The sequence below is a fragment of the Stegodyphus dumicola genome, chromosome 3 (assembly GCF_044657685.1).
Source record: "Stegodyphus dumicola isolate Sdum_Otavi_A_Nest chromosome 3, ASM4465768v1".
In the NCBI taxonomy this organism is placed as follows: domain Eukaryota; kingdom Metazoa; phylum Arthropoda; class Arachnida; order Araneae; family Eresidae; genus Stegodyphus; species Stegodyphus dumicola.
In genome coordinates, this window is record NC_140770.1 from 118,256,255 (window position 1) to 118,269,114 (window position 12,860).

At 29.1% G+C, this 12,860-nt stretch overlaps 1 protein-coding gene across 5 annotated transcripts in view; it reads left to right on the forward strand.

Annotated features, from left to right (window-relative positions):
- LOC118205150 (neurocalcin homolog) overlaps positions 1-12,776 on the forward strand; it is a 173,256-nt gene extending 160,480 nt beyond the window's left edge. For all 5 annotated transcript variants that reach the window (XM_085813229.1, XM_085813230.1, XM_085813231.1 and 2 more), the window contains exon 4: positions 6,229-12,776. In XM_085813229.1, the coding sequence (XP_085669355.1) occupies positions 6,229-6,426 (198 nt within the window). In that variant the 3' untranslated portion in view covers positions 6,427-12,776. The remainder of the gene's footprint in view (positions 1-6,228) is intronic.
- Positions 12,777-12,860: the final 84 nt, after the last annotated feature.

The window sequence follows — 12,860 nt, forward strand, 5'->3', positions numbered from 1 at the left end:
TCGACAAATGAAGAACATTTTCGTGCACTAGACTCAATGCATACAGTATTGGTGAACTTAACAGTTAAAAAAATCAATAAACAAACAAAAATATTGGATTATTTTCAATAAAAAGTGTTTTCAGGTATGTGAATATTTCTGTGCTTATTTTCTGAATTTATTTATTTATTTTTTTAGTATTTAAACCACTATTATTAGTATTTTACAAATTAATTTCTTCTAAATATAGACTTAAAAGTAGTATGTTATGCACCTTAAACTAATAATAATAAAAAATAAAAAAAATTAAAAAAAAAAAATTAAAAAAAAAATAATAATAAAAAAAAAAAACTCTTACTAAATGTTCAAAATATGTGGGCCCAAATAAATATATTGTTGTAGAGAGGCATATATAACAATATGCCTCTCTACAACAATATATTTATTTGGTCCCTAAAATATTGTTGTAATGAGGTTTCACTGTATTCAAAACTGTTCTTTATTCCATTGAGTTGGGTTTCTTTGAAGCTTTCCATGTTCGTAAAAACGTTCCAGTTTAGTTAATAATTTTAATTCTACTTTTTATACTCCATTAATTTTCAAATAGTTTATTTTGTGATTGGTTTCTATTTTCCTTTTCTCAGTGAAAGATATTAGTTGTTTATTTTCCTCTTATTGTAGAAAGTAGTTGTGCTGATATTTTGTTGAACCTTCTTTTTAGTTTGTGTGTGCCTGCATTCAGATTTTTTACACCACTTTTTGGTATTGCTGCTTATCTTATAAATTAATACTCTTTTCTTTTATTTTAGTATGTCTTAATGGTGAATTTACTTACTTTCATTTTTTGGCATTGTTGCAAAATGATTGCCATATTTAGATATGAACTTCTTTAAAATACTTGGTATCTCGTGCAAAATGCAGTCAGTCCCTTAGAATTTAGAATGAAATTATGCAAAGCAATCAAAAAAGTTTTTGCTGTTTTTGACATCCCATTTGATGAAGTGCTGACAGAGAGGAAATGAAGTGACTCATTTGCTAAAAACAATGGAAGTTAATGTAACCACTAACACTAATATAAGGATGTTTCACATACACACCAATCACATATTGTCCATTGTCAAAGAGAAATGGAGGTATCGAAGCAGCCATGGGAGTATGCCATGAATGATCACACCAACAAGCTTTAGTTCAAGAAGTTCAGCTAGGGAGATCTGAGCTGTTGTAATGAACTCTACTGAGGGCAACCAAAGGCATTGTATGATGAGGTTCTAATGGCAGCCAAAGAAGATGACAGCACTTCATTTGGTAAAACTCTTCTGGGTTTCTAAGGAAATAGATTTTACCTGCACCACATGGAGAAAATATAGAAGTTGGACAAAAGCATACTCTACATATTCTCAATAGCCAATAAGGAATAATGAGTGATAGCCTGTTTGTTATTGTCTTTCTAAGCATAATGCCACAACAGTGATGTGTATTTGGAAGAATGGACAGAGAAGAATCAAACTAGGCAAAATCTTGGCAGTGGGGCATGCAGTAGCACAACAACATAGGACGACAGACACCTCATCCAAATGGCTGTCATGGGTCGTACAGCGTCCTCTCATGGGTTAGCACAGCTAGAGGTATTTTGTTGTGTAGCTCCACAGTACGTCTGCTGCAGCATGAACTGCGTGCAAGGGTTACTCTATGCAGGATTCCCCTGTCACTGAATCACAGTTGCCTCCGACTTTAATGGGCACAGCAACACAGTGTGTGGCATGCCCTGTGGCAGCAAGTTGTTTTCTCTGATGAAGTTCGCTACAGTCTGGAGTACAATGATGGAAGAGTAAGCGTCAGACGTTACAGAGGGAAATGTTATCCAGCATCATACCGCACAAACGTCTGGCAATCATGATGTGGGGAGCTATTGGGTATAATTGTCAATTCCACCTAGTGCAGACCGTGGGCAACCTCAACAGTTATTGCTATATAAGGAAAGTTGTGGAGCCGAAGGTTCTCTGCATCCTGGGTACTGTATTTCAGCAGGATAATGCCCCTACACCTGTTTCTCAGACTGCACAAATTTTGCTTATTTCCCAGATATGTCATCCATTGAGCATGTCTAGGATTACATCTGTCGGCTACTCGCTCATACAGCTGAGGCACACACTAAGACTTAAGACTGAACTTTAGCATCAAGTTGAAGCTATATGGAATGCCATTCCCCGAGATTATATTCAGAATCTGTATAATTCAATTCCATGATGCATACAAGCTCTCATCGCTTAGCGTGGCGGAAACACCAAGAATTGATTTCTAATATTCAGCCTTTTTATTTTCCTTGTAAATTTGATCATTTAATTGTACCACTGTCAGTAATATATGGAATATATTTGATTCATTTCTGACAATTCCTTCATGGTGTTTCATTTTTTACAAACATTAGTGCATGTAAAAATTAGCAATTCTACAATGAATATATTATCTGTGAATGTGTTTGCATATAAAACCATATCTGCCTTCACAACAGGAGGAGAATATTAGTGGCATTAAGAGGTCAGACATTACAGAGAAATCAATTCTAGCAAGTGAATGAAGTTTCTTTTATAATTTAGAAAATTCAAACAGCAAATTGCACTTTTCAGAAGACATCTTGGACAAAAGCAAGATCAATAAGAGGGAGCTTTTATTTTACTCTAATAAAGATAAATCTGTGGAGCAAAAAACTATTAAGAAGGATCTCTCAGCAAATCCTTAATTTATTCAAACTGGGGGGGGGCCCATTTTCATTCTGTCTGCAATGTAATTATGAATGCAATATAATTTGTCTATTGCCATGTAATTATTATCACATTTCATAATTATGTTTCACTTATTAATATGACTGTTTTATTGTACAGGATTGTTAATTCATGCATATGCAGTTGTTTGAATTTGGAAAATGTATAAATACAGGATAATTTTTCAACCTTCATCGTGATTGCTTGAGTTTTATTCTTCCAAACAAACTGATATCAAAATCTTTACAGAAGTTTCCTAGAATTGTCTATGCTTAAAAGTGAAGTGTGTCTAATGTGTATTTATGCAATATACAAATTAAAATACTTTTGAATACTTATTTATTGGAGTTGACGTAATAATTATATTATTAAAACAAGTAAAATATTTTTCAAATAAATTAATTTTTTTAATTATATTAAATTGCACCCCAAGGTCTGAAGCAATTAATTAGTTTACCTATTTGAAGCAAGTAAACAATAGTGCAAGTGTAGTTTAATGAACTAAATCTTGAAGAATATAATCAATTATTTACTATTTGAATTACTGATTTATTTAAGGAATCCCCCCCCCCCCGTAATGGAAAATCTAGTTGCTTGATACACTGGCAAATTTACCAAGAATTTTTATCATGCATATATTTGAATACATAATATACAAATAAATGACATCATAATTTGAATATATGATATCATTGGCACATGTAATATGAAATACATCATATTTGATTAAATAGTAAAGCAAATCCATTTGGTCAAAATTCACCTTAAATACATTAATTAACTGTCAAGAAATTGTAATTAAGCAATAAAAAATTTCTTGTAGTCTGAAAAACTTTTTTTCAAATACCATCAACAGAAATGTTAAGGATTTGAGGTAGTCTGGTTTAAGGGTTTCTTGGTCTTTAGTTTTATAATCTTTCATCACCTTTCAAGCATTTCTTCAACCAGTTTACTGCTAATTGAGATGTAAAAACAATTCCACTCTAAAGACCAAGACAAATCAATGTGTAATGCATACCTGAATAAAGAACCTCTGGTTTATTATATTTTTACCTATAAGTATTTATGACTAAAAGGTAAATTTAGTTAGTGGATTTCTGGTTTGAGTAGTTAATGGTTATGAGCCGTGTCTTTAAAATGACTTCAAAATTAACATGAAACTGCAGGACCTATAAGTTTTCATTTTCACCCTGTTTTTGAGACAGCTTCAAAATCCACCTCCAGTTCAATCACCTACCTTTTCAGGCTGCTTTTTTTTTTTATGAATGGAATAAAAACCGTTTTATTGGAAGAGAACTCTTTTAATAACGTTTTAATGAAGCTGCTTCAAACTGCCATTATAGTAGTGTTTAAGAATATCCAGTACTTTTTTGATTATCTGCACTCCTCACCAAAATGCCACAAAAGTATTTTGAAGGCAAAACAGTATATTGCCGAAAGGTATTTATGATGTAACATAGGTATGCATGTAGCACATATCTGTTCTGGCCAATGCACAGTGCTGAGTTTACACAAATCTTTGATATTTCTTTAAGGAAAAACATATCGCTATGAACATAGGGAGACCAACAGCACAAAAAAAGAGATTTCTTGAAAAAGGTAAGCATTTTATTGCTGATGTTTCTTGCTTTTCCAATGTTATTTTGCTTTTATATTGAGGAATTCTTAGTGCACCAATGTTTTGAAAATGGCTGTTGCCTTTTATGCATGGTTTAACAAAAATTAGTTGCCAATGTATTTGCATATACTCTCTAAAGTTGGTAATGAGTTTATAACTTTTTGTTGGGGGGTTTTGGATAATCAAAAAGTACTGACTATCACTTAGTATGTACTGAATATGGATTTGCGATATATGAGTTAATAACTGAAAAGCTAAAAGGTTTATGTTTAGAGATATACTCCTGCTTGGATGAGTATGGATACAAGATGTTAGATTATATGGGTTGGCAGTGCTTCATATTTTAATATACAATTTTTGTACTTCTTTCCTTAGTGATGACAATAATACATGTACCCAGTTTGAACAGCAAGAAAAAGAATCAAATCTAATGAAATGATAATTATATGGTCTTAATTAGTAATTATTTTAGTATCATACACAGTTTAAAGCTTGATCTTTTTCAAAGACATCAATCCATTAGTGATGATGATTGCTAATATATTTTAATTTTCCCTTGAGAATATCATTTCAGTATGAAAGGAAGTTTAAATGGAAATTTTTGTTTGAATTTACGGAGTTTAAATTTGCATATACCTGCTGTTGTGGCTTAAAAGATAGGAAACTAAATTTGATTAAAATGGGAAGTGCTGATCTTAATTTATTAAACAAATCATTTTTAGTGATGAAAATAAGTGTTTAACTTATAACTCAAGGTAAAATAAAAAAGAACACTGTAGTATGGAAGTCTTGACTCTGATTAGAGTTCATTACATCTGTTCAAAAAGCTTAGATTAGAGTTCATTACATCTGTTCAAAAAGCTTAATTACTTAATGGATATTTGTTGCTATGTCATGCAGTGCATATATTTTCAACGGTTTTCTTTTGGGGGGAGAGGGAATGTAACTTCCATGAATTTCCCCCCTCCCCAAATCTTCATAAAGTGCGTTTATTTTGAAATTTTCTGTTGTTGCAAATTAAAAATAACTTTTATGGGTCATTTCATATTAAAATTGGTAAACTTGCAGGTTGTCTAAAGTAAAATTTTGCATTAATCATTTTTGCAATATAAAAGTTTAGAGAAAGGTTACAGGAACTAAAAGAGCATTCCAACATTTTATTTCTCCAAAGTCATCCAGAAACTTTATGAACATATAAAAAATATACTGTGTTAGAAGGAATGTAAGTAGAAAAAATCTAAACAATTTTTAACTTAATATGATTTGGTTTAATATCAGTTATTCTGTTTTAATGTATATTTTAACAAATATTATGTTTTTTATTATTTAATTTTTTATTTTACTTGGTTTTATATTTCAACTGAGTGTTGAAATTTATCCATGCTTTTATCTCAGCATTATGTGAAATTCATATTTATATGGTTTCAAGAAAAGTAGAATGAATAAAACTGGGTTTCGGTGCAGTATAACCATTTTTGGTTTTGCACCAGTATTCTTACCAACCCTCTATTCAAACATTTTTTAGACGATTTTCATTGTAATTACAGAAATATTTTATCTAAAATTTTTATGTTATAATGTTCTATTTGATAACCCTTATTGTATTCTAACTTTATACACTGTAATTTGCAAGACAATATCGGAAGAGGTAGTTTATCCTATTGTTCTCAAACAGCTTTCCAAAGTTTAAGGAGATTGTATATTGATGTTTGGACAACCTCCTTTTTAAAAGTCTAAAAGCACAAAAATACATTGATGATAGATCAGAAGACATAGTAGGGATGAAAGTATTTAAAAAATTTTATATGAATTGATATTTTTTTCAATACAAGTATTTTTTCTTGAAAGTGTTATGATGTTTTTCTGCAGGCCATATACAAAATGGTTGGTTCTGTCATGAAAATGCCAGAAGATGAATCAACCCCTGAAAAGAGAACAGATAAAATTTTCAGGCAAATGGACAAAAATATGGATGGAAAACTTTCACTTGATGAATTTATTGAAGGTGCCAAGAGTGATCCATCTATCGTCAGGTTATTGCAGTGTGATCCCCAGTCTTCACATTGACCTTCACATGTTTCTGCATCCCATAATTCTTTGCAGCCTGGCTGAGCTCACTTCAGGAAGTGCCCTCTGATAAAGTCTTGTTATGCATTGCTGCTGGTAGAATGCAGTTCAGATTTGCTTTTGCAGATCAATACCAGTATTTCTAAGACTGGAGGAATCTGTCCGCCACAATTTTGGAATTATGGGATGAAAGCCTTCATTTTCTTGGTAAACCCTTTTGTTAAATTTTACTGTGCTTTAATTTCAAGCAAATAATGCTTTCTATTCCATTAAGTCAAAAGCTGTTTGAATTATGTAATTAATACCAAGAAAATTGCACTTTGTGATGTTTTATGTAATAAGGATGTTTTGTATATCACAGTGTTTTATATAGTGTTTGTTTTCACAATTGCAAGTGTTTAAACTTTTCTGCTCCTTTGCACAACGTTGTTAGCAGCCACAAGTGCAGCTTGTGTTTTGTGTACAAATTTGAGCTTCTGAATGTATTCTGCATTTTTAGAACTGAGTTTTTCAACATAAAGCTGATTTTTTTATGTAAAATATGAACTGTAATTTACAGAATGTGTACTTTTTCAACGAAGCAATAAAAACTCTTTTCCATTTATTCAAATTGTGTGATTCTACTGTGGTATTTAAGCACTTAAGTCATATACAGCATTTTAAATATCTAGCTGCATGGTGTTAACACATAAATAAATTTATATATTATAGTTTCTATGACAAATAAAAGTGTATAGCTTTTTAGATGCTAGCTCAGAATGTATATGAAAGATTTTATACAATTTAATTAATGAGGCAAGTGTGGTTTTTATAAAAATATTTCATCATTTTTAAAATTGCTATTTCAAATTCAGGACTTTTTTTTTTTTTTTCAGTATGGTCAGTGATGTAATATTACTGCAGTTCAACTCTATATTATATGAGATGGGAAAATTAAAATTGAGTTATTAAGTCTTATATTGAGAAGTTTGTACATTGGGATAAGTGCAGTGCTAGCTGGCTCATTTTTAAAGAAATGCTGTAGCTCATCTGATTAAAAGGTGAACTTTTGTATTTAAAAAACATTCTGTAAATTATGGTTTGAACACTTTAAAAAAAATTATCTTGCATTTGTTCAATAGCATTCTAATTATTTGCCAAAATCTTTTTGTGTAATTTCCTTATTCTGTTTAGAATCTTCGTAGGTTGTATCTTGAAGACATTTGTAATTTTTTTAATATAGAAATTTGACTCAGCATTTTAAATGTTTATAATTTTTTCATATTTTTAAAAAATTTAGTGTTGTTTATCGCATAGAGGTGAAATAAGAAAACCGAAGGAAGGGAAGCAATATAACATTTCAGATTACATAATTAGTTAATTTATGTCTTAGAACAACAGATGGCAACTTTTTGATAGCATAATGTGACAAGTCTAACTTCTAACCCCCTCTCCCCCAAAAAATCACAGCAGTTAGTTCTAGTCAAAATACTGTCTTTGTATTTTGCAGTTAATACTGTATTCAGCTTGTGTTCATGTGATTTCTATGTTATGTGACATAATATTTGATGGCAGTACATGTTTATTGACCTCCCCTTCCCTTTGAAATCAAGTAAATACCTAACTCTATAGTTTGGAGAATATTTAGTACATACTGTTATAAATTATTATTATGTTTTTCTTTTCGCCTACACAATCTTTAGTCTTCATATCTGGATTAATTTAAGGAGTTAATGTGCACCATGAAATATTAAATTAATTAAAAGGAATGCTTCTTACATGCTTGTAAGAATAGTTAAGGAGTAGAAAGATAGTAGTAATTCTATTTCTTATTTTAATTTTTAAATGTATATAAAGTTTTATGAGTTTCATACGAATTCTGCTGTCAATAAACTATTTTTTACATAGGTTTTCATTGAAGAGGGTTGTGATAAAAGTAAAATAGTGATATTTTAATTAGCATATTATTCACATTGTGTTCCTTTCAAAAATTACAAATGTCTTTATCTTAAACAATATGTTACAACTGCCTGTTTATGTATATTCAGCAAATTCTGTTATTTTTATCATTTGGTGCAAATATTAAACTGCCTTTATTGTATTGCATTTTCTAACTAATACTATAAATTTGATTGCTGCTAGAATTCTATTATTATAATTATTATTTTGATCAGTTAGTCACAGAGTTTAGAGTTTGAATAATTGATTGGATTTTCAAGGTAGTGCCTAAGAAAAGGTAGATTTTGTTAATTCTTTGTACTGTAGAACTCAACCATTCCAGAGATTTAAATGAAACTTCATAATTTTTACTTCAGTAGATTGTAATTGATTATGATTGTTATGAACTCAATTCATATATTATTAATGCATCAGCAAGTATGGCTTGTAGAGTAGAATTTTTTTACGTCCTACAGGAGCAATATAAAGAATGGAAAATTTGTGAATAGATAAGTTGAACAAAAATGTGATATATTAGAGAAACGAACTTTAATTTATATTCTCCCCTTAAGTTTCTGTAATTTTTAGTAATTTAAAATCTAACATTATTAACCTCCATCATATAAGCAAAAATACTAAATCTAAATTTTGATTTTTTTTTTTTTTTTTAAATCTCAATAAAATTGCAAAGCGTAGAAGAAATTTCTGAAAAAATTGTAAGATAACAAAAGTTAAAATTGAATATGATTTTATTATTCTGAGATTGTATTTACACTTAAAGGACAGTGTAATTCAAATACTGCCTTATGAAATTTTTACAATAATAAAAATGTGATACTACTACATGTCACATGCTATTACAACTCTGTCGCTGTGATTTAATGTTTATTCTACTGTGTCTTTTAAAAAGTTTATGAAAGTAAATTATTTAACTATTATGACCCACAATATAGTTTATTATGGCCTGTAGCATTGCAGTGTTTCAAACTGAGATGCATTTAGCATAGCAACCAATTTATGAGCATAAAATTCAGAAGATTTTTGAAAAAAAAAAAATCAGAAAAGAGTGCCTAAAGTAAATTTTAAAGAAAATTTACAAGTATGTATGAATGTTTTGAAACAATAAAGAGAATAAACACTTATAAAATATGAAAAGTTACACAAATTAAATTTATTTCAGCATATAATTTTTTGTGGATTTCCTAAATAATAATCTGGAAATTTCACTTTATAACATTTATCAAATTATTTAAATATCATAATAAAGATATCTGAAATTTGCCACAAAGAAGACATTTTAAAACATGAGAAAATATTAATTTTTATTTTAAGTTAATTTCCTTCAAAATAGCATTATTTTAATAATATAATTATATTCATTTAAATATTGTTATGAAATTCAAAATCACATAATCAAAATAAAATACAGAGAAGCAAATCATCACAATTCTTTGCATCTCTACAGAAAATTGCAAAATCTGTTAAAAATTTATTTTGCATATAAAATCATAAAGAACTCTTTTCTTAAGAGATTAGGAAAAATACATAAAAGTTGGCAGATTTTCTTATTAGTTTCTTTCAAAAAGGTTGAATTCATTTATTTGAATTATGGCAAAACAAATGAAAGAAGAATGCCTTTATGAAGCACTTTTTTAAGAAACTGGCTCATATAAATGTTGCACATGGGAAAAGCACCATCCTATTTGCCATATACTTGAACATAGGCTAAACTACCATTATTCAGCAGTTTTACTGTTTGGTCTCTTGTGGGCCAGTCCAAAAATAACCTTTGATTAAAATTTGAGTATTGTTTTATTTATATGGAATTAATTGTTGTCTATTCAGTTACCTATAAAAATATATGTCTAGACCTAATTCAGCAATAAAAGAAAAGGTGAAAATAGCAAACAAATAATTTCAGTTTTGGCTTGGCTTGGTTTATTTAATTATGGCAAAGCACTCCAGGACAATCTGCCTAAGGGGAGTAATGCCTTCATCATGGACTTTCTAAGGGAAACTGGCTGCAAAAACCAAGGAAACACCCATGCAGCCAGCCCGTTTGCCGGAATTCGAACCTCAGACAAACTACCTGTGTTTGGCAATTTTATCGCTCGGTCACTGGTGGGCCAAAGAATTTTAGCATTAACTGTTGATGATGAAGTGAAATTAAGGTATTCTGCATTTTTATCATACATTCCTAGTGACATAAAATTACTTGGAAAAATATTTGAAATAATCAAAACTGGCAGTATCAGTGTGTGAATTAAGAAAATACAGCTTTTAGAATTTTTCTGATTAATGCAGAAAATTGCAGTCTGTACTCTGAAATTTTATTTTCATTATGGCACTCTAAGTGTGTAAAATGGTAGTTTTTTAATTCATATGTCTTGTGGAAAACATAATGCCCTACCTCTAGTAATTATAATTGCTAAAAATAGGCATGATATTTTTTAATAATTATTAGGATTATAATAATTTTAAATGCATAATCAAGCAAAAAATTCATTTGAAGCTCTTAAACAGTAACATTCCATGATCAATATTTTCATGATATCGAAAAGTTTAATATGCAAAAGTGACATTGCAAATTAAACTGAAAGACAATCTATGCCCGAGCACCAGTATCCCATTTGCAATTCGATGTTATTAATAAAAAAAAATGTTTTTAATTCTTGCTTGTTTATGTTAATTACCTGTGTTTTAATTTTTTACTATTTGTTGTATCGTGTTATTAATATTTTTTAATTCTTGTAGAATATGTCATCAAAATTCATTGCCATTTATTGTTTACTTAAGTATTGTTATTTTATTTTTCTATTATTAGTTGAAGTTAAGAATTCTGAACTTATTGTGATTGTTATTGGGTGTACTTGAGCTAGCTCTTTTGAGCTTATCCTTAATACTAATTAGATGCTCCAAGTGATTACTATTAATTAGTTTATACCATGTAGCTTATCTTAATGTAGTTTGGTATGATGAGAATTTGCCAGCTGGCTAACATTGATTCTTAAACCCTACAAATAGATATTGATACTTAAGGTAATAAATTTGACAGTTTTTTATGTAGATAGTGAATATAAATTTCAAAAATAATATGAATAAAATTTAACAGCATTATGATGATAGAAAATAATATCTGCAATAGTGTATATCAAGTTTATTGATATTTAAATACTTTTTATCTAAATCAAAGACAGTGAATTTTTTAAAAAAGAAGCCAAATGATTGGCATACAAGATTTTGTTCTGATATCAGGCTTATGCATACTTATAAATGACCTTTTGTTCTGCATATGAGAATCATTTAAAAATGCAATCAACAATTTTTAGAAAAGTGTTAGCCAGTCTATGGGCTTATATCTTCAATATGCCCATTCTGAATCAGTAATCTTAAGGAGTTATTATGCTGAAAATACACATCATCATTTAGTAATTTGCATATGAATATTAAATGAAGACAATTTCAACATGAGATTTTTATATCTTGTATTTTAATAGATATTTATGGTGGTGTAACTTTAATTAGAAGCAATATTTACAAGTAATGGAGCCCCTGAATAAGTTAAAATAAAAAGGGGTAGTTGAGCATAAGATTCATTTTTAAGAAATTATTCTGTATCAGTAGGAACTATATCTTATACTAAGAATAATTAGGTTGTCATATTTGGTGATAAATGTTATGCAGTTTATAAGAATAATTCATAAATTATGTAAAGAACTGTTGAAAAACAGTCTTTTTGAGTCTACATATGTGTATTTCAGTGCCTGTTCAAAATAAGAATTGAAATGATATTTAAGTACTATGCAATTAGATTTATACATCATGTAAGAATCAAGACGGTTCTTGCTCCTTTATTTGTATTAGTTTTCATTTGGGGAATAAGTAAAATATTTCTTTTCTGAATAATTATGAATTGTCAGATTTTACTACAAGTAATAATAGCTGAGAAAAGATTTTTTTTTTTTTACTTGCTAGTATTTATGATACTATACTATATTGTGTATTTTTATATTAGTTTCATATAATTTTCCTTACAATTTATTTCCGTGCATTCATATTTTTATGTTTATAATGGATGTTTTGCTTGCTGGTTGAGATTAAAGCCCATAATTTATACTACCTGTAAAATCTTTGTAATTCCTCTTTTAAAATGGAATTGTGTTTTCAGAAATCTGATTTATTTTTTAAATTATATTTTACAGATAAATTATTTGCAGATATTTACATATACAGTAATACTGAAATTATTTCACTTGATAAGTTTACATCTGAAAACTGTTTTCAACTCTAAAGTAATTATTAATTCGTTCAAGTTTTCTTCAGTATTGTTAAAGTATTGCACGATAAGCACAAATATATTTTTTGTGAAGTGGCTTGTAATTGTGATGAATATATTATTCTTTGTAATGGATAAAATGTATTTGAGGAACTTTAATGTATCTTGTTTCCCACTTATTCCACTTTATAAGAAACATTTTATATAATTTGTTTTGTTCTTTTTTTCACTTTAATCATAT